Raw genomic sequence first — 22921 nt, 5'->3', positions numbered from 1 at the left:
CTTCGGCAGATGTTATGCCTTCTGAAAATGATGGCAACAATGCTACAAGGGTTGTTATTAACGGAAAGGAAGTTAAATGTAAGAAAACAAAAAAAAACGAAATGTCTATTACTATAAATGTAAATGTTAATATTAATAAGTTAAGTAAGATTTATTATAGGTTTATTAATTTTTCAATATTCCACTAGTGAAATAAAATTACTTTATTCCACTAGTGGATAAAATATCACTTTAGGCGGTTCATATGTGTGGATAAAAGTCCGATTTAGTGATTGTGGATAAATATAATTATAGGAAAATAAAACGCCTTTTTAGATGAAATATGCTTATATATTTTTTGTTGTAATTTTTGAGGAGTATTTTGATAAAAATTTGTTCAAGTTCTTAAAACCACAAACATTAAGGCCAATTTATGACACCTAAAAGTGTTTTGCAAATAAATCTCATATTTAGGAACCCATACAATAGTATCAGTAATATACTGACAACAGTTAAAGCGCTTTTACATGAGTCGTTTGGCATGATCATCGCAAAAGAGACCAAAAACCATATTTTGTTTACACCACATAGCAAAGGTAATACTGATATTATTTTAAAATTACGTCATGTTAAATTGGAATGTAGGTTAGAATTTCAAATACAGCTTATGTACAATTTTTTGGGTGAAGAGCGATAGTCCTGCTCGACTCCGCCCCAGGCGACGTCATTTTTCCTGCCAAGGATATTGACGTAACGGTTATATTTATTATTCCTAAAGGATTGATTGTTTTTGAAACAACACTAAAATTTTTTTAGTTAACTTTTCGCTGACCCTCCCGATCATTATCCAAAGTTACAATAAGTGTAAATGCATCTTTAGCTCCATAAAACTATAACCATACAAGAAACCACCCCAATTCTGTTTCCCCGTCTTAGTATATTCAAATTATCTTCAAAATGTGAAATATCACTAAAAAAAGATCTTTTTTAATGGTCTTTTTCATATTGTTGGTTTACCGTATAGTTAAGTGGCTACTTGACATTCCAGTATGATTATAATTAAATTAATACACCAATAAATCGATAACATGTACTGAAATATGACTACCTCCGTCGCTATTTTTATTTCACTATCACAGACGGAGTCAAAAGTTTTAATTACCTAAATATAAATAAAATTAAAAATGTTTTTAATTTTATAAGTTCATTGTCATATCTTAAAAAAAAAACACATCCTACTTCCATCCAAGTTATAAATAATATCACAGCAATCACTACTATCATTCATTAATATCCGCCCCGACATTATCGACACCACTAGAACCATTTCCCGAGTTCTTTTCTTCACCATTGGTTTTGTTAAAGTCGTTACAAGCAACAATGTTATTATTGCACGTTTCTATCGTCATGATGCTTCCAATGGTACTGATCCTGTTGGGTTCGGTGACTATTTCAGGAATACTCCTCTTGTATAGATACCTCGCCAAAGATCCTAGAAGGACCATTTCTAGCAGCATCAGCGAATTGTGCAGCACTGGAACAAATAAGGTCAATAAAAATTTCATTTTACCTCCGGCTAACTCGCCAGATTTAACAACGATTAACTTTTCCTCAATCAAACTCATTTGCGTTTGCGTATGTTACTTACAGTTTGCGTACACTTGGGGAGTGATCGGCGGCCGACAGGGGAGCACGTGGAACCATACTAGGGCTCTTGTGGATAGGCCTTGGAGTTTTGCAAAAATCAGGACCATCTGCAGCACCAGGAATTTTCCTATTAAGAAGTATTTCTCGCAGGATATTTTTAGCAGGTTTATCGTCATAGCCATCGACCACACTCCAATTAAGATGGACGTTATGATGATGGGTTGGATGTACATGTAGTTTATTTGGTACAAGCTCTGAAAAATGATCGTCAGTACGACTTGTTGTTTGCATAATCATTCAATATGTCTATAGTAAAATTTGTTTTCAGTTTCATATTGAAACAAATCAGAATATACATTTTGGTCTTATTTATCTTCTATTTTATTGGACGCAGATATTTATATTGAAAAAGGCAACAATAATAATTTAATAGTTAATTTACATTGAATTTGTTGTAACATTTAACCTACTTTGTTTCTAATTTTCTTTTCTTTTATAGTAGGTATGTAACATATGATTTCTTAATATAAATCAGGTAATAGGGGTGACAAATTAAACTCTCTGTATAAATTATACTGAAAACTAGGTCAGCTTGTATTATTGTAGCAATGATTTGATATTAAGAATAAGCGAATTTATTTTTTATGTGGTTTTGCAAATTATGGAAGGTAAAACGTTTTAGGAATGGTTTGATTATAGTTTGTTTACTACACTATATCAATTTCCTTGAAGTTTTTATTTGGCAATTAAAGAACATGTGCATAAAATAAATGTTGCCTTCAACAATCAATGGATTAATTTGTTATCAATAACAGACATTATAAAAAATAATTGTTTTATATTTGTATATACATAAACGTTGTACTAATAGTATAACAAAGCAAGGAAATACAAGAAAAATAACATCTACGTACCTCTCTTTCGGCCCACATTACCAGAAGTATTAGATATACTAATCCTTGCACCAGTGGTAGCTGAAGAACTAGAAGCCTCAGGGTCCTTACAGTTTTCCTAAAATGGGACATAATCTACACTTTCTTACATAAATAATAGTATAATGTACAGAAAATAAGTGCGAAAAATTGAAGAAAATGATTCCTTGTTCAAAATTGAAGGGTTCTTGATCTTCCCCTTCGGTACAGGGAGTAGAACTGCTACAGGTACAAGTAATTTCTTGCGTAACTTTTCTGTACAGCCAATACGGTAATTCATTTGAGACAAATTTAGTCTCCTCTAGTTTTTTCGTAAATGTAATGGGTCCGGCAAAGAGGTGTGGTGTTTTTGAGGTTAGTATAAAGATGGTAGTGTAGGGAGTAACAGGTTCGAAACATCAACGATTTAAAAAAATTAGATCCAGTGCAGTACAATTACATTAATTTCATTCAAGAAATATTAAACGAAAGAAAACAAACCGTTACTTCAGCCGGACGCGTTTATCTAATCAAAATCTATCAGCTGTTAAATAAACCGAATCTAATTGGCAACCTTTTATGTTTCCCAGTTAAAACAAACAGCGTTATAAGAATTACCACAGAACATTAACTTTTTCTGGCCTTATCATTTTTTTTTCCAGCCGTCCTGCTAATAACGCTTTTTCTTACTTTGTTACGCTGAAGGTTGGCAAAATGATACAGCAGGGCCAGCAGCAGCAAGGTCCCACCTTTAAGCTGAGCTGGTCGGGCTTGACTTTTTTCACCAATTCGGCTTCGCCACCGCAGTAGGCGACGAAAAGGCAGAACAGTTGATACATGCCTGCCATGAACATGCCCTGTGTTATGGCTTCAGCCAGCAAGTGGGCCCTGGGGACAAGGATGGCGAAATATGTCGCCAGTGACGTCACCTGAAACAGAATTATCCTGAGACCATCTCAAAGTTTGTGTATAGTGATGGGGTGCCTCAAACTCACATCATAAGCTTTTTATTAACTATTTTTGTACGTCTTTTAAAAGTACTTTTTTCTCAACAACTTTTACTAAAACAGATTTTAGATATCTCTTCTTGTTCTAAAGATAAAAGATGATATGATGATATGTAAAACAGTGGTTCGATCAAGTCCGTTACTGGGGTATCTTTAAAAACTTTTTTGATTCTAATGGCATTGGTTAGTTTTTGTCCAAATTTTGCACAATACCTAATTCTTGCGTGATTGGTCAAAAATTATATTCCTGATTTTATCTTTAAAAGAACATAAGTGGTTTAAAAATCGTTTTAGGAAAAAAATGTTACTTTACTTATTAATATCAACCCTGAAAGTTTGTCTTAACATTTCTACTGCAAACTGTTTACGACAAAATTATCTAAATCTTTATGTCACTTTGCAACAAGTTAGTTTGTTTCTCAATGCCTGTTAATCTTTCTCTTAATAACTTCAAAGAATTACGGTTTTCTTCTGCAGTGATGTAATTAAATTGCATGTGGTGTAACCCAAATGACACCTTATTTGTGTTGTGCAATATGGTAAAACCGCCTTAATTGGAAGGATAAGTAAAATATCTGGTCAATTAAAAGTGTACTTACCGGATAGACACCGATCACAAACGCAGTGTGCGCTTTCACTCTCGATGAAGAGTTCTTCATGACATAACGAAGAGTGTCAAGGAACAGAGCTAGGACTACAATCAGGGACACTGTGCCTACTGACACCACCGCTATCCCAAAGATATTGGTTTCTGGAAAAAAAAATAAGAAATATAATAATAATGATAATTTAATATTCATTACGTCAAATTTTCACAAACACTTTAACTTAGTTGTCTGTTTCAGCTATACCTAAAGTGTGTATCAGCCAAATGGAATAAATTCACTAATAAATAAATGAGGGCGTGTTCGAAAAAACGCTCGAACACGTCGATTGGTATTTTTAGTTGCGCATTTTTTCAATAAAAACTTTTTATACAGGGTGTGTCATGTAACATGGTCAATACCAAATTTCTTATTTTAAATGCAACACCCTGTACATTATTCAATTTTTGGATTCCTCAGAAAATTCTAGACATATTTCATGTACAATATCCTATAACTACCTTCAACTGTTTCGGAAATATTAAGTGTTTTCATATTTATTGCAAAAATTAACATTAAAAAATGAAAATTATTTGATTACAGAAATTCACTACAACACACTCAATACTTATTTCCCAATTAGCTCTTGATAATGAGAAAGTAAACAAGTATTATTTCAGTGTTCCTTTTTACTGATATGAAATAAAAAAAAACTATTTTTATTTGATTTGGTACCTATTTGTCTTTGGTATTCAATGAAGAAATATAAACGCAACATTTACGCTCACATGGTACTAGCTATGTCCTGTACAGATTTAGTTTCGCGTAGCTCACTCGGTTTCAAAAATACAATACCTATGTACGTTTTCAGCCACGAAATTTGAATAATTCTAAATATTTCGAATTTTTTACCACCAAGAACGGCGGTAACAACATTTTTAACATTATGGCGATGTTTCGCATGGTACTAGCTATGTCCTGTACAGATTTAGTTTCGCGCAACTCACTCGGATTCAAAAATACATGTAAAGTAAAAGCAAAAAAATTCTACTTTTTTATATTTAAATATTAACAGGAATTATAACAACTGACATTTTTTTCATTTAATTAGTATTACCTTGAATTTGACAATAAAACCGCAAATATAATTTTAACAGTTACCAGTAAATAAGCTAAAATTATTATAATAGAATAGCAAAAGAATATGATTAGGGTAGTATTGAGGAGATGCCGGATATTTAGGAACCTATTAGGTTAGGTTACTAAAGTAAACATTGTGTAGGAAAATAAATGACTTTATCATGACAAATCTGCAATGGTAATTTGAAGCATACATTTTATATTCAATAATAAAAATAAATTTGTTTTTTTGATACGGTAATGTTTATTTTTTGTTCCATAGGAAAAAATCTTATTTTCAGAAGTTGTATTAGCTCCCGAATGTATGCTGTCGTTTTCCAAAACACCCTGTATAAATTCATCAATGACTAACAGCTGGTACAGATAGATTAGACAAAGGCAAGACAAAGAACAAATATCTTTATTGTCCTTGAATTAAAACTATGACCTTTCCCACATTCATACTGTCAAAGGAAATTGTTATAGCATAACAATCTTAATAAAGTGTTAACTATTCAACTAATTTTTGTACTAAGACTTCTATATTGAAATTCATTTGGCTTCAATTTTAATTGAATAGCGATCTTTGTCAAGAAAGAAGAAAATATAATGTTATGGGCATTGATAAGACACTATCTTGCACAGAAAACTACCAAAACTTAGTAACAATTATTTATTTAGTAAGCATTTGGTGAAGCAACTAAAATTTCCTATTTCTTTTAAGGTCAAAGTGCATTGGTTACCACAGAACACTAAAAGTTTAAACGATGGTATAACGTCACAACAGTGATACCAATAAACCAACTTTGTGTTGCAAGAATTGTTTACTATTTTTTACTACTAGTATAAACGTACTAGATATAATTATTTTAATAATATTAAAACTTCCATTTATTCTTATGCTCTGAGAATATAAACAATCTATTAGATAAATGAAACAACGTTATTGCTTTTTATCGATAAGGATTATTGGGACATTGTCACGAAATGGTTGAATATTGCTTCAAAGTAATCAACCTACTTGCAAAACGTACTATAGAAAATAATTACATAAGAAAGCAATACATTGATAGCAATATTATGTGCTGCAGGTCAGTAAAGACATTTTTCTTAATTCAAAACACTACACTGAACTCTTCAATTTGTTAGAACATAAAATTATCACCTTTAATTGTGATAAATGAAGCACAAATATGAATTTTGAACTGTCTGGTATCCCTTAATTCGACAGCTAAACTTGTACAGGGTGTACTGTCATAAAATTTTTCAGTAAAATTTTGCTAGAGAATCCAGTTTTTGTCAAGAAAGATTTTAAATGTACCATCCACAATTACAATTAAACTGAGTAGCACACAGAAAGAAAACTGTGATGTTGATCATATAACATTATATATAACAAATAGCAAAAAAGGGATATACTTGTCTGTAGACCAGGGCGGATCTGTGCGAGTATTCAATTTTTTTCTGGAATACCTTCAGTACATTTTGGAAGAATATTGAAGAAGAAAAATATTTTAGAATTGAATTTTGCGCAATATACTGTAAGTTAGATATGTTTAAATTTATTACCGATGTTGGAAAATAGCAATAATTGATGAAAAAAAAGCAAAATAATCAAGTTTTTTGGATAATTTTGTAAAACTATTTTAATTGCTCCGAAGCCATTCTAATTTAGTTAAAAGGAACTTTAAAATAAAGTAAAACAACACACCAAATTTCATTAAAATCGGTTCTATAGTTCCCGTAAAATAATTTTTTGAAAAAAATTTTGAAAAGAATTTTCGTATTTTCGGAATATTGCACAGCCTCAAATAGTTATAATTTAAAAAAAAAACTAAATTGCAAATTGATAAATGTAATCTAATTATTTAAAAATAAAAAAAGTGTTATGTGTAAGTAAAGTGTATGCCGTAAGCGAGAGGTTTTTAAATTTAATGTATGACATGTGGCATAGATACATACATTTATAGGTTATATCTCACTAATGCTCAAAGGAATCCTCCCTGTATTGTCTATTTTCGTTTCTATGATCGCAAAGACTTCGTTAGTTATGACGTAGTTTTTACTTAAAATATTATCGATTGTAATTGAAGATAAGAGCTCTAATTATTTTCAATACATACACATATATTTCAAGAAATTATCGTTTAGACAAACCACTCGAAAATATCGGGCCCCATTGTTCTTTCATCCTTGTTATATCTACTTGTGTGTTATCTAAATTTTACAATACAATTAACTTATTTAATTAATATGGCTTTGTAGAATCATTTTAAGTTTTCAACAAACTTTTGAATAGAATCCCTGGTTTTGAGAAAAATATCTTTATTTACAACTTTTACTTTTTACTATTTTTTAATAAATTAATTTATAATCCAAATTGTGACAATGATTTATTAAAACTGTATTTGCTGTGGCTACCTTACAAAATGATGTATTATCTGGTTTAAAAGATTGTACCTCAAAACTTAAGTCCCTTGTTTTGTAATTTGTTGTTTATTTGATGGCAAATTATTTATATTTTTGGTATAGAAAAGAGTATGAAAATAAATAAGTTTTACCAAAAATATTACTTAAATTTCCTTCTATAAGTATACTTTTTTATCTGATTAAGCAAATAATACATTATGTTAGAAATCATTTAATTATTAAAGTTGCTTCAAAATTATGGAGAAATATTGCTTATGAAGTATGTAGTACAAGGCTTTGACTAAAGTCAATATGAACAAAGAATCTAAAAATCAAATAATATTGCATAAATATGTGTTTCAAGTATACTACATTTGACCCTTTTTGTTTGCATTAGTGTATATTAGCATTTAAGACAGGATAACAGAAAACTGATGAAGGAATAGTTGTACTGTTGGTATTAAAAAGGCTTGTGGAAAGAAATAAATATGAAATAAAGAGCAAAATCCCCTTCATAAAAATTACCAATGTTGCGGTTGACTGAAATTTAGCGTTTGATTTTACAGTGATGCAGACAATATTAGTACTTGTTACGATTTTTGTATAGTTTGAACAGAATCATTGGAGCGACAATTCAAAGAGGTAATGAGTAATCCATATAAAGGAGATTAATGTGGTGTTTGTGCCGAATTGATTTATCACAGATGATGGTAACAATGAGAACCGGATGAAATTTCAAAGTCAAACAATTTTAAAAATTATTGCTCACACAATACTGATCTCCAAATGAAACAAACTGAGGATAAATGTAGATGAGCTAAATTCATAACTGTATCTTAGAGAAATTTGATTAATGTAAAAAAATGATTAAGATAGTGGCTTTATTTGATTTTTAATTATATTTATATTTACAAAATAAACCTTAATTCAATTTTATTTCCAAATTAAGATGTAAAAGCGTTTTTTTTTTCTTGACATGACAACCTGAAAAAATTCCATCGAAAATATAGCTCCTGACCTTCGTTTTTCAAAGGTTTTAAAAATAACTTTAGATACCAATCATGCCTGACGGTGCGAAATTAAAAAAAATTTGGATATTTTTTATCAAACTGAACCGACTTAGAATCACTCTAACTATGTAAAATATTTTGGTCTAATGATCAGACCGAGTGTCGCAATATTGTTAATTGGAGATTTATTTAGTCAACTATGGCAGTTTAAATCTTCTATACAAACATTTAAAATAAGCACTCAATTATGAATAAAACATTTTTTTAATGCATTAACCGTTAAAATTATTTACAGTGGATCATTCCAAAATATTGCTAGAAGCATCTAGAAAAGTTCCAATGCAAAATATTTAAACACATTTATTTATTATAAGTATAACAGGGCATTTAGGTACATATTTAATTAAATAGTACCACTATGTTGGCCTCCAATTAGGTTAAAGAATGGAGGGTATGGTGTATTATTAACCAGCAGTCTGCATCAAAGCCTTGAGGCTTTGTTATATAAAGTGATATGTAATATTAATGAAATAATATTAACAGACATAATTCTACTTATGTAAGAGCTCCCAAAACATGTGTTCAAAAAAAATAATTGCAATTAATTATTGGTGCATTATACAACTATAATGAGGCTGAAGTTTTAGTCTAAAATATACCCTATGTGGACCAGACTAAGTGTTTATGCTTTATAAGTGTTTCTCATTATAGACTATTTTTTATCTTTCCGATACTTAATCGAAACTGGTTATTATAAATTGTCGGAACTTGTAAGTAAAACTGCAAAATTCCCGTTACTTTCAATAAGCTGAAATCATGTACAGTTCGATAACCCCAAACTTACATTATTTAAGATTTTACGTATACTGAAGCATTTTAAAGGGATGCGAGATATAATAATGATGTTGCAAAACCTTTCGTGTTACACTCGCATAACTGACAGCTCACTTAAAACTCTGTATTACATCGATTTGCAAGGCAGAATATTTTTTTTTACAGATTTAAATTTATCCCGTGTCAGTCTAAAAGTCTAGCAGACTTTGCAAATCCTGAAAAGGTAAGCAGGTAGAGTTTGAATATACATTACAACCAAAATTTTAGACAAAATTTGATGTTTTCAAAATAGATGCACCCGTTAAGGCTTCAGTTACGGTCTTTACTGTAACTCTTAAAATTAGAAAACAAAAACAATAATCTATTGGCGAGCATTGTTGCAAATCTTTAATGTTATTGTTGCGTTCGCAAAATGTACGTAATAAAAATAATAACAGCCTTTAAGGACCTGAAGAGCAAGAGAGTAAGCACGATAAACACACAGGAAGCCTCTTTATGCAACATATTGCATAATCCGTAAGATTCCCATATCTAGGTTTCTGTATCGGTAAGTCTCGCACTTGCCTCGTTAAAGTAGTTCAGCGAAAGCGAAAACTTAAGTGAAAGTTTGGGTTTAAAAAGAGGATAAATTATCGCAATATGGAAATTAACTTTATAGCAGTTACACAATTTATTGTGATATTAGTAGATGCGAGAAATGCAGTAATTCGATTAAAAATCTCTCCTATTTTTTTACACTAAATCCGACTAAAATACATTTGTATCCAGTCGATAAAATGGAGAAATAATCTCCAGTTTGTTAAACACTGTTATAAAGTTACGCTTGAACTAATATTGTTCGATTTTATTTTCGGCCTCTCCAAATTATCTCCCGTCCTCAAAAAATTGTTAGCTGACCAACCTTTAAATATACAGGATTAAAATTACTTACAGTAAAACACAGGATAAATTAAAGTATGAAATAATGTAACAATGTTTTGTTCAATAACATATGTATGTGCTATATTAATATATAAATTAGACACACTTGTTATGAAACATTGAGCAATCTCTATTATTTTGTTCCAAAAACTTTCAGTTTTTTATTAGTCTTCCAATTAACAGAGGTTACCTATTTGTAGCAGTTTTATTTTTTTTTTCAATTTGGGTGAAAAAAAAATAGTAAATTCATAAATAAACTTAAGTATGCCGTAAGGATTAGCCAATGGTTATTTTGGGAAACTATGTTTGCCTAGCCTAAATCTAAAACTGACATATTACAAAAACGCCACAATCCTCAATTGAATGAATTGACTTCGCCTTGTTCAAGCCGACAATACTTCCTAATTGTTGATAACGAAAGTTTACCCAGTATTAACAGTTATGAATTTCTATTAGCCATTACTTTTACTTTAATGTTAAGGTCATGCCCGTGTTTGTAAGGTATCGGTCACCCTATTAATATTTAAATACTATTTGTGCGTCTACGTATAGCAGCATTGTCTTATTAAAAATCCAATTATCTACAGAATTGCAAATAATTTCGGAATGAACGTTCACCTTCACAGTTTAAAATTAAAGGTCCCTTATATATGCAAAGCGCTTATTTATTCAAGAAATGCGTATGGAGGCAAATTCAATCAGTTTGGGCTGTGCGAAAATTCCGCAACAACATTGCGTAAATTCTAGCAACTATTTAATTTTTCTGATATTAAGAAATAATGACTAGCAATTTAAGAATTGCTCCATCGAGAAGTAAAAATATATCTATTTACTTTCGGGGTGACAAAAAGCAGAAAACGATTTAAATAATTTACTTAAATCAACTCTACGGAGAGATACTTGTCCTTGTATATTCATAATGCAGATTGTTTCAAAATCCTTCTGTTTTCAAGATACCAAGTCTTTAAAGTTATTTTTAATATGAATTTTGTCAACATCTCCAGAAGTAAGAAGTATGTTTAAACATTTAGTGAGATTTTTTTTTATATATATCAGCACTTCAGGTCTAGTAGACCCATGGAACACTATTTTAAATTGTGTTCCTTCTCTCCAGTTTATTATTACATACATTCTTCCAAATCCATCATTACTTCGTCCTTCCTCCTTGTCTTTCGTCTTCCTCATCTCCTAATTCCTCCCATTTTGATTCCAAATATTTTCCATCGGATTCTTCTCGTTTGCATTCTTTTGACATGCTCTAACCATCTCAATTTTTGTCCATTTATTATTCCAACAATATTAGGCTTATTATATAATTCTTGTAACTCCTTTTTAGTTCTTTCCCATTTGTTTTATATCCTCCTACCTACATATATGTTTCTAAGTATGTATTTTTCTTTCACTTGCAGACATTCATATAGTTCTTACAATTGTTTTATAAAATTCTTAACACTTTCTTGTTACACACAATTTTTTTTCTAATGCACTTATACAATGGTTCCCAATCATTATTCTTCTGTGTGTTTCTTTCTACTTCTTCAAAACTGTACCTATACTCTTCCTCTTCTTGTAATTATTGTGTCTTTTGATCTTATCAAATTCTTTTATCGTTCATGTCATTCATATATTTCGTTTTATTTTCATTAATTTCAAATCCCCTTCCTTAGTTTTTATCTAACCTTTTTTCACCGTACCGGAATATGGACAAAAAATACCACCCCCTTTTAGATTTAGCAAATTTTCTTACCCCAAAGAAATACGTAGAAAAAATATTAAATATTGCATTTAGCAAACGTAAACCAAAATTGTTGCTTTTTATAGATACAGTGAATAGAACAGAACACAACAAAAATTGTTATAAACTTTCCTAAAGCGGAAATTAAAGTTCTATTTGTCTTTAAGACATACAAAACACCTAATCAAAAATATGTAAGAGAATTTTTTCAATTCAAGTAAAAAGAAACTAATAACTTATTGTAAATAAACCAGGTTTAATTCAAATAGCCAATGACCAATGTTTATTTTTACGAATTATCGGCAATTTGTAACTAAAGAAGCACTCTCTCATTTCTCTGGCAACAATATTTACCTGACAGATATTGCTGAAAGGCTGGAATGTCGTACGAAGCACATTGGGAAATATTCTTGCTCACCACAGGGCCTTCTTCGATTACATCCATATTTCCGGAAATAACTGGTCATAGAATCAGAAACCAACTAATAACGTCCAAAAAAACGTTACCGTTTTATATGTAACTACACATTGTTTTAAAAATGTCAGCGTTACAACAGTCGGTCGCACAGCCACAGACTTCTTGCATATTCCAAGAGCCAGGTACAGCGAGACTGATAGTGTAATCGAAAGTTTGGCATAGGTACTTTACATCTAGCGTTTGGACACGAGAAGGTAGAGGGGTGCCTGCGACAAAACTTTCATTAACCGATGCTAAAATTTGTATTATTTACGCACAGATCAGCTGGAAGTCTTAATTGAGCCTATAGTTGTTTAAGAATTTCAGGATTAGAAACAACACAAGTCTGGAGATATACTTAAGCTGTCAAACTCGGTTAAAATCACCTCTTGGTGGTCATAGTGACTTCCACAGAGCACCGTGACTTCCTTTTTTAGGAGTATATTTGAATATAAATATTTCTCAGTAATAAAAAATATTTTGTTTCAACAACCCGCAAAACAGCCGGGATCGTTTGTAAGTTTAACCAACCAGATATAGGTCGGTTTGGTTATTGCCTCCGCCATTCTGTGACTGTTACAATTTTCTTTCAAGAGAACATAAGTTTGATTATAATATGCTACATTTGTCTAGAATAATTCCTACATTAATACTAATTTTTAAATATACATATATATTTTAAGGAACTGGTAGTTTTGAAACAAACATGTTTGCAGTTTGTGATGAACTGTAAGAGATATTGTAGCTAAAGTCCGAGATAATAAATTTCAAATCTATAAAAGATTTGAATATAATTAAATACGTATATTTACAAATAATATAAATTCTAAAAAAAATTATAGATTACAATCAAATATTTCATATAGTTTGACGAAAGTTTATACATTTGAAGAGAATAAAATAACATTTACGGCAAATAATTACATTTAAAACTATCTACTCATTTAATCCAAATACTTTTTTTTTCAATAAATGAATGAAATTTTTTAAAATACATAAGCTGAACTTCATCTACCATATATTACATATAACATTTATTTTTATAGTTATGGCGGAAAAGGAAACAAAAACAATACCTATGAGAAGACAGAAATAACAGTTTAATCTTGGTTAGGGCAACCTACGAGAGAGGCAGGATGAATAATACTAAATAAAAACAATTTCATTGTATTTCGTATCAGCTCCTGTGTTTGTTTACATTATAATAACACATATTTACCATTTGTTCTAGAATGAGTACATTTTTTATAGGTATATATTCCATTTGAAATATATTTTTTTGTTTAAAAGTGCAGTTTTATTGATTCTTATAAAAACCCTCACTCTGGAGAATATACTAGTACATTTGTTACACATCCTTAATAATCCAAGATAATCATTCATGGACTTTAGGTGGATGTTTCAGGGATATCTAATTGTGCGGAAATCGACACCACATGGACGTCCATGAAAGTCCTATTACTCAAATTGACCTTAAAAACATTTTTAGGATATCTATGTATAACATGGGATCGGATGACGAAATGAAGCTCAGCATAACGATGAAGAGGATACAAAAGACGATAATGATGAAAAAGGCTATACTAAATATTTAATTTTCAACATATTTACAACAACGGCAAACTGGCATGAAAAAAATAAGTTACGTTCTTGCTAACCATTACCGTCTCTCTCTCATGTCATCAGTTGTTCCTTTTATATAGAAGACATATTTTTTTCTGTTTTTGCTTCAAGTTACTGTAAGAATATATTTAGTTTACTAAGCATATAGTTTATTAACTTTATGGAAATGAAATATACATTTGTTGAAAATATCGATCTTACAAAATTTATTGGCTTATTTTTTACCTTATAGATTAACGAGACACCGTATTTCAATTGTCTGTAAAACTATATGGCTATCGGTAAACAGTAATAGGTATATATTAGATAAGATAATAGTCGGATTGAGGATACAGGAAAAAATACTTCATACGTATGTACATACATATTGTTAAGTCAAATAAAGTTAATTTTAATTTTACTCCTAAATTTCGTACTCTGACAGTGTACGGACATTTCCAAGAGAAAAACCCGCAGTAAACCCGATATAAAAATATGTATTTACTCAATTAATGACTACTTATATCCTTATCAATAATGTCAATTTTTGATAAAACCTGATAACGCGTTTTTCATCTCAATAGCAGTAGTTACAATATAGCTACGTAGAAGTCCTTTGTTGCAACCCGATGTTGGAAACCACAAATTGTTTATCAACAGACCGAATTTCTTCTACAGTCAGTGTTTCCTGTGGATAAGTGTCCGATCGAGTTTGGACGTTCCAAAGGTATGAGACTAACGCTAAAACCTAATCAATATTGCTAAAATCCCTTATCATTCACATGTCATATTATTAGTTACTTACAATTACTTTGTTAAGAAAGGTAAAGAGTTTTCTAGAATCTAAATTAAGTATTAGAATTCCGTTGAGAGTAAATGAAACTAAAATACAATATTTAATGGTATGTAATACAATTTATTCTATGTAGGTACAGATTTTGGTGTGTTAGTATTAATTATTTTAATTTTGTACTCAAGTGTGCATTATTAAAAATTTTAAATGTCGAGTAATGTTGAAGTACCATAGTCATTAAAGTAATCAGTTTGAAATCTAATAATGAGCACTCATCGCTTTCTATGTAAAATGTGGACTCTTTCTTGGAAAATTACAGATTCCATAATCACAATGACGTACACTACATTTTTTTAATTTTTAAGGACTGAAAATGAATTGGGTATCTAATACTTACTTATCGGGAAAAATTTTCGCAGTTTTCTTTAAAATAATTAAGAATCTTCTTGAAAAAAAGTATCTTTAAATAGATAAATTGATAATAAAATAGAATAGAAGCGCTATTTGTTTCACAGCATACTAGAAGATGGTATGAGCTAATATCCTACACCAATTGGTCTATTATAAGTTTTGTTATAACACTGGCTGTGGTCAACTGCACAAAATTGTTAGATACTGTTCAGATGTGACTCCTCTCCAGAAAAACTTATTTTTTACGTCAAATACTCATATCATCATGCCACTTGCGGTTTGCGTTTTGCTTTTTCCGTTTTCCTGTAATAAATAGTCCGGGCGAATTAGGTTTTTTTTCAAAAATCGGGCCTACCTCGAATTTTATTGGCTTAAAAATTAAGTAAAAAATACACAGAATAAAATTTGTGTATTTGTCGAGGTCGAGCGTCATATTGTTTATAACAAAAGAAAAAAAATAATTGGTCTTTTTCAGTTAACTGTTGGGGTGCTCAAGAAATACCTGCAATCCGGACTCCCAATTGAATGAATTTTCTTGCGATCGCAAAGAAATATGCTCGTATATTAAAAAAAAACATTTGAATGTCGCGTTTTGAAAAGAACTCAAACTTTTTTTTAAGTGAAACATCTTGTATATTAGTCGTTTTTGAATTCCGTAATTTTTCAGATTATAATATTATATAGATACATATTTGCTTTAATAATTTGCACAATATTTTGGAATATTTGTTGATCCTGCATATACCCAACATTATCATGAAAACAGCACGTACGTATGTTTGCCACTGTTAATTTTATAAACAAATCTTTAAATTTCCAATTAAGAAAAAATGTCTTATAAAAAATATTAGGATTCGACCACAAGAAAAATATTTATTTGTCTAGAACACATTGGGGTTATTATAAAACACCTTCTGTAGTATACCATTTTTTAATAAGTACCTACATATGTATTGTATTATACGTTATTGTCAAACGGTAAAAAAAGAAATATTACATTCAATTTTTTTATTAATTTCTGCGGCATCGCCAAAACATTATACAGAGGGTGTTTCAGTTTGAATGTAATGGTCCTCTGTCATAAACTTGTTTTTGGGCTACCGGGTGTTAATGTTTACAGCTTTATAATTATTTTCGATGTCTGATGTTCCTGATGACTGTTTCCCAGTATCCGCACCACTGGTTGCGCAGGAGTCATTATATTAGAGTATTTTATGGGCACTTGTCCCAATATAACGTACACCAAATTTAGTCCAATTACCTCTATTATTTCAAAAGATATTTGGTCTTATTTAATTTTTTGGGGATAGATATATCGCCGTGTCTACAAACTGATCAACAGACCTAGGAAGCTAAGATAAATCTGAATCGCACGAATCAATGAAAGAGCTGAGAAAGAAAAAAATTGTCATGAAATTTAATTTTCGTAGTGGCCTATAAAAGTTACAAGAAAACTGAAGTCGTCATCCAAGAGCGCTTACTGTTCCGCAACTTTTTCAACGGGGAAACAATTATTTCGTCACGAAAAATGACCCTAATTAAACATTTATTTCGACACAAGAGAGAACCTATTTTCATTTTTAATTATCGGAGGAACACCTGATTGTTTTTTTATTATATATAACAACAAAAATTTGTGATTACTAATTAATGGTGGTGATTAATTTTTTCGATTAACGTTCGTTCATTGCTATCGGCTATTGGTGATGAGGTCTGATAATGATGCAATGTTTTTGAGAACCCGGTTACAAAACTAATCTAAAATTTCACTTATTCTTCCGGATTTGGTTCTTTAGGTTACTGACCTCTCAAATTTTTGTAGATGATGCTTTACATGCGCAAGAAAAAAAGTTTCAGTAATTGGAATCTTAAGATTGTCAAAGATACATAGGTATACACTAATAAGATAACACAGCGCATTAAAACACATATAAATATGGTCATTTTCAGTCGGTTTCTACAATTACACCTAATGCTGATCTCTCCCAAAGCATGATTTTTTGCCATAAAAAAAATGGAAGGTGATAAGTAAAGCAATTTTGGATCTGGTTTCTGATTGAACGCGTCAAAATATTTAAAGATAGGCATATTTATGTCTAATTTTTGAAACAGACACATTTCTTTTTTCGTGTAGCTCTGTAGTTTATTTAAGACTGCTAAGATTGTCAGACAACGGTAATAAAGGAAAAATACAATTAACTTAATCCAATGTTTTTTTTTGTCATTTTATTCAGCGGCTACTGATTTTTATTATTCTCTGATCTGCAAAGCAAACACTAATAGGTAAACTATAAATAATCAGTGTCAGTGTCAAATTCATCACGGTCAGTAGAAGAAGTGTACAGAAATAATTACGTCTTATCACAAAATATCTAATTTACATAACAAAAAGCAATATTATCTGATTTTTGTTCAATTATAAGTTAATTATAATAACAATTATTTATAGGTTGCTTGTTGTTTTTTTATCTAGTTTTCGATTAATTATAGTATCGTTAGTGATAAAGAATTACAACCTAATAAAAAGTTCTCGATGCGTGCAGTACAAACTGATTTATAATTTTGTATTTTTTGAAGGAAAATTGATCGATATTTTATTATTACACCACGAAAATTATTAGTATGTATATAAAATTATTCTATAGTTTGATTTTATAAAGTATAATCTAATGTTAGTCCAGGCGGTAGGTTTTGGCATTTGTATATTTAAAGTCATCTATTTTGTTGTATAGAAAAATCCCAAATATTATGTAGAATAAGAATTCGAGTTTGCCTATTCCAAAAAACCATTGCTAAATTCAGGGGAACAACAAACATACAAAAAGAATGAAAATGGCCCGTTTTTCGACATATTTTTCCCTCTAACATTGAATTAAGCCATAAATAAAAAAGTCAGTGTTTATTTTTTGTTTATTTGATTTTCTATAAAGTTACAACAACTGCGATTAAAAAAAGTTGAATTTTGCATTAACAATGGGCGAAAAATAGAAAATCATAATGTATAATTTTTAAAATAAGTAAATATTTATAAATATTGATGAAAATTTTTCAACGATCGATTGCGTGGTTTTCGATTGAATGTTATTAAGAAAATTTTAAAAAGTTTATCGCGTACCGTGGGTTTAAATTAAGGTTTAGAAAGGGCACACAATTTTTTAGAGATACTTGTTGTCATAGAATACCTATTTTTACACTTTTATAACCATTTAGAATTTTTAAAAATTGTTTTACTCTTATATTCATTCTTTAAACTCAAAATTCGTGCAAAAATTATTATATTTTATTGATTTTTAATGATATATTCGTATTCCTCTCATTTTGTTATACCAAATTAAAAATAAATCGCCTTGGTAAGTGCTACCGTTCCCGAGAATAGTCATCTTTTATCGCGCATACGTATTTTGAAGGGAAAAATATGTCGAAAAATGGATAATTTTTCGTTCTTTTTGTATGTTTGTGGTTCCCCTGAATGGTTTTTTGGAATAGGCAAACTCGGATTCTTATTCTACACAATATTTGGGATTTTTCTGAACAACAAAATAGATTACTTCAAATACCTCGAATGCCTGGCCTGGACAATATAAGAGAATCAAATAATTGACATTTAAACAGTCACATTTTTTATAAACAATTTTTGGCAGACATTATCTCTGATATTTATTGTGGGGTACATAATTTCCAATTATAGAATGATTTCCTGGTACCTTACGAGTTTAAGTCTCGAGTAATACAATTTATTACACTGATTACTCAAAGGAATTATCGACTGTTTTAAGGAAGATCATAGAGGTTCGAATAGAATGTATTGCTTTTTCTAAAAACAGCATTACTTTGGAATTCCACAAGATACAATCGTAATGTCTATCCAAATAAAATTCTATCTATAATCTCATGATCACTCGCATATTTTTTGCTTTGTCACACCGATTTTAATAAATTTGATATCGCAAATATAATAAACATTGTGTGAATAAAAGATATTAACCAGGAAAAAATATCTAATCTAATAGTAAATTATTAAACCTAGAACCCTAATACACGAGTATATTTTAAAAAATCAGTCGATTCATGTTTCACAAAAATATTTGAGAGGGATTTCTGTAATAGGCCACGCCATCTAACGCTTTCGATTCTTTTCTTGAAATACTCTCTTATTATCTTTAGTTCATACTGCGCTAAGTTTGTGATATTAAATCAATGAGTTTCACATTATAAAGAAATTATTTGAAATGTTATTAATAAACACAACAAGTATAGGTATTCCATATCCCTCCGCATGATCTTATCTCTGATTTAAAAGCATTTTATCGATACAGGCGACTGTAATAAGGTTCGAGAGACATGCCTGATTAATACAAAAACAACATCTCTTTGGGAGGTAAATACTCTAAAAGTCTGATTAATTTTCTTTATCGTTCTTGGAAATTCTGACTCTCAATCAGAAAGAATTTGAATCTTCAGAGATTCGATAACATGTTATCTGTTTTTGTAAAAGTATAATAAACAACGAATATAACGTTATTTCCAGAGTGCCAACATGAACAGAATGAAGTACTTCATCCTACTGGCTGCCCTGATCTCAGCCTGCGAATCTGGCTGCCCCTCCATGTGCAACTGCACCGATTCCGCTGTTCTCTGCATGGAAACGGACCTGGAAAGCGTCCCCAGCTTCGAGAGTTTGATAAACGACCCCCTTATAATAGACCTCTCTGGCAACAAGATCAATATGATTGATAACGACGATTTCAGTTTCGATAAAAGTGACAGGGTTAAGGAGGTGTACTTGAACAACACGGAACTATTAGACCTGGACAGCGAGGCTTTTGAGGAGATGGAGAACCTGCAGGAATTGTATTTGGGGGACAATTTGCTGAATAGTATCCCCGAGAACTTAATAGAGGACCTTCCGAATATGATTTTGTTGGATATTTCCAACAACCACTTCTCCGGGGACATGCCGAAGATTATATCCAAGAGTTTGGAGGTACTGGCAGTAGCAAACTCAAAGGTGACGTCTCTTCCAGTTGACTCTCTCAAGTATTTACCCAATTTGAAGATGCTGCTGTTACAACAGAACAATATAAAGTCTATAGACCCAGCAGTATTTGAAAACGTCAATAAAAACTCTTTCTTCGTACGATTATCTTACAACATTTGGGACTGCAGTTGTGAGAACATCCAGCTATTCGAGTACCTTGCCGGAAGAAAGTTTATTGACACAGCAGATCCTTACCAGTGTTTAACAACTGAAGGAACGTTCGTGAACATTTACCAAAACGGAAATATTGAACACCTCAAAACCAGATGCGTGAATAAAAACCCCGTCACCAAAGACTTGTCAGCGTTCAAGGAAAACCGTTTTATCATTGAAGCGGAGGAGCAACTAAAGGAAGAGGAAAAAGAAGACAGCTTAGACGTTAAGGATGCGGACAAACCTTACTCCCTAGTAAAAGAACAAAATGAGACTTTGTTGGACGAACCGAATTCACCGTTCAATATTGAAGATAACGAAATTTTGGATAATTATACGAACGACGAGGAATATGCTGATATTTTGGAAAGAGAAGTTGACAACACCGAAGAAAAAGTGGTGGAACCTAAAGATTACGAAGAGTCTGAGCAGGCCAAGATGAATTTTGATGTAAATGTTGGTTCCTTCATTGCAATATTTGGTAGTTTTATTATTGGAGTCGTGTTCGGATTCTGCTTGAATCAGTTTGCCACGATGCTTCGTTCAAGAAGTTTGGAGACTTCTGATAGTAGAACCAAGTTGATATTGCCATGAAATACAACACAACAAATGTATTTATAAAATACGAACAAAACAAGTGTAGATCAGTAGAGAAAGTAGGTAGTATTTTTGCATATTGTAAATAGAATTACTACTATTTAACTTGAATGAAGAAACTATATTGACCAAATAGTGCCCTATAATTGTAAGCTTCGATTTTTATATTACTTTATATTAGTAGATATTTATTTAAAAAATAAAAGAATTCTCAAAATTTAAATAAATCTAGCCTTTTGGTTTTTGCTTCTAATTTAAGTATTGTGTTTTATTTCCATTTATAAATTATTAGAATATGGAATAAATTTGATAGGATCCGAAAACTAAAAAACTGAGTAAACAATCTACCATATTTATCCATCCTGTAAGACTAACATTTACAACTTTACAACTGAATGAATTTTCAATAAACGTGTCTCATTGAGCATTAATTATTCTTTGTTTATTGATGTTTTTATTTATTACTGTTGTAAGTATTTATTATTACTGTAAATATTTCATTTAATGTAGCAATTCGTGGCTTTATATAAGTACTTTGTATGTACCTGTATGTCAATTTGAAATATTATTCTCTTTCTTGATTATTATATGACTCTTGAATACATATTGTACATATTCACTGTCGTATACATTCTTTAAAATAAACTTAACCTACGGACTGTGTCCCATTAGAAACAAATTATTCGGCATACCTACTCACCTAATTTTAAGTTTGAGCAAGTCTTATAAGGCCATATCCATGAACGTAACGAGAAGGGGGCAGTACAGGACAGGTATAGCTTATATTAGAAAAAAACTGCTGTCCCGTTATTTTGTTTCAATTGGTATTAACATTTTACCACAAAAAATATCCACATTTTGTATTAATATTATAAAATCAGTACTTTTATTATATTATTTATCATTATACTATTAGTACTACTCTATTTTAGCATTACACTTACATTATAAGGATTAAAAAAATGAGTTAGATGCGAAATAAAGAGGGTTCGTCCAGTGATGTTTCTTCCAACGTCACAAAATGAAAATAAAAGGTGAAAATATGGGACCCCAATTGCTTCTTTTTTTCATTTTAACCTCATTTAAGTCCTAAATTGCATAAATTAAATATACCTAATTAACTTACTGAAATGAAAATTACAAATCCATCGCTTTATGTAGTAATTTTTGGAATATTTTAGTCTATTGCAGTGGCAACTGGCAACATGCTTACATCGGCATCAGTCCCATGGAAACATCAAAAGGAGCTAGTGTTGCCAACTCTCGGATACGAGTACCCGCCAGATTGACATTTTAAAACCGCTAGAAACCGCTAAATCAGGATCGGGTCGGCACCAGCTACTAAATATTTCATATATTTTTGGCAGACAAATTTTTACGTGGGTAATTTAAAAATAACAGGAATCTCAGATTTAAACATTCTATTGGTTCAAAAATAAGTAACAACAGTTTTTTATTGCGTAGCTATTAAAATATAACTACCTACCTAATTTTCAAATTCAAATATTGCAAGGTCCAGAATTAGCCCATAAGTCGGAGACTTGTGCGGGAGAGGAGGCGGCATATTATTATTAGGCAGGCCGCATTTGCGCCCAGGAACGACTTATGTTGGTAGGCCCTAACCACCATTCAGTGCAGGAATGAGGGAAACCTGGAAAACCTCATTAATTAGGGGGGTGGTCAAATGCCAACCGGTGTCAATCTCTCACATTGA

The 22921-nt window shown here is 30.8% G+C and overlaps 2 protein-coding genes across 5 annotated transcripts; one reads left to right on the top strand and one right to left on the bottom strand.

The window, feature by feature from the left end:
• Positions 1-1176: 1176 nt before the first annotated feature.
• On the bottom strand, positions 1177-12744 carry LOC108909008 (organic solute transporter alpha-like protein). Of its 4 annotated transcripts, none has more exons than XM_018713213.2 (6): positions 12511-12744; positions 4144-4295; positions 3228-3466; positions 2541-2637; positions 1628-1880; positions 1177-1513 (listed from the first exon to the last, which is right to left on the bottom strand). In XM_018713213.2, exons 1-6 carry the CDS (start codon positions 12599-12601, stop codon positions 1260-1262), a joined length of 1086 nt encoding a protein of 361 aa, XP_018568729.1. In that variant the 5' UTR covers positions 12602-12744; the 3' UTR covers positions 1177-1259. The 4 variants fall into 4 exon arrangements, with proteins under 4 accessions (XP_018568729.1, XP_018568732.1, XP_018568731.1 ...); XM_018713216.2 differs by lacking the exon at positions 12511-12744 and adding an exon at positions 4917-4948; XM_018713215.2 differs by lacking the exon at positions 12511-12744 and adding an exon at positions 4396-4436.
• Positions 12745-14795: 2051 nt separating this feature from the next.
• Positions 14796-21870, top strand: LOC108909033 (leucine-rich repeat, immunoglobulin-like domain and transmembrane domain-containing protein 3). The gene is made up of 2 exons (XM_018713253.1): positions 14796-14942; positions 19948-21870. The coding sequence occupies exon 2, from the start codon at positions 19957-19959 to the stop codon at positions 21202-21204; it is 1248 nt and encodes a 415-aa protein (XP_018568769.1). The 5' UTR covers positions 14796-14942; positions 19948-19956; the 3' UTR covers positions 21205-21870.
• Positions 21871-22921: the final 1051 nt, after the last annotated feature.

This window comes from Anoplophora glabripennis, unplaced genomic scaffold (genome assembly GCF_000390285.2).
Source record: "Anoplophora glabripennis isolate ALB-LARVAE unplaced genomic scaffold, Agla_2.0 scaffold72, whole genome shotgun sequence".
Classification (NCBI taxonomy): Eukaryota; Metazoa; Arthropoda; class Insecta; order Coleoptera; family Cerambycidae; genus Anoplophora; species Anoplophora glabripennis.
Note: the sequence above shows the minus strand (reverse complement) of the source record. Positions and strands in the feature narration are given on the sequence as shown.

What these genes read in the sequence shown, in the direction of transcription:
- LOC108909008 (XM_018713213.2), bottom strand. Translation starts at nt 12,601, where the DNA reads ATGGATGTAATCGAAGAAGGCCCTGTGGTGAGCAAGAATATTTCCCAA. An exon ending in TTGTGATCGGTGTCTATCCG is followed by an intron (nt 3,467 to 4,143) that starts GTAAGTACACTT and finishes ATTCTGTTTCAG; the next exon opens with GTGACGTCACTGGCGACATA. An exon ending in CCAACCTTCAGCGTAACAAA is followed by an intron (nt 2,638 to 3,227) that starts GTAAGAAAAAGC and finishes GTCCCATTTTAG; the next exon opens with GAAAACTGTAAGGACCCTGA.
- LOC108909033 (XM_018713253.1), top strand. Translation starts at nt 19,957, where the DNA reads ATGAACAGAATGAAGTACTTCATCCTACTGGCTGCCCTGATCTCAGCC.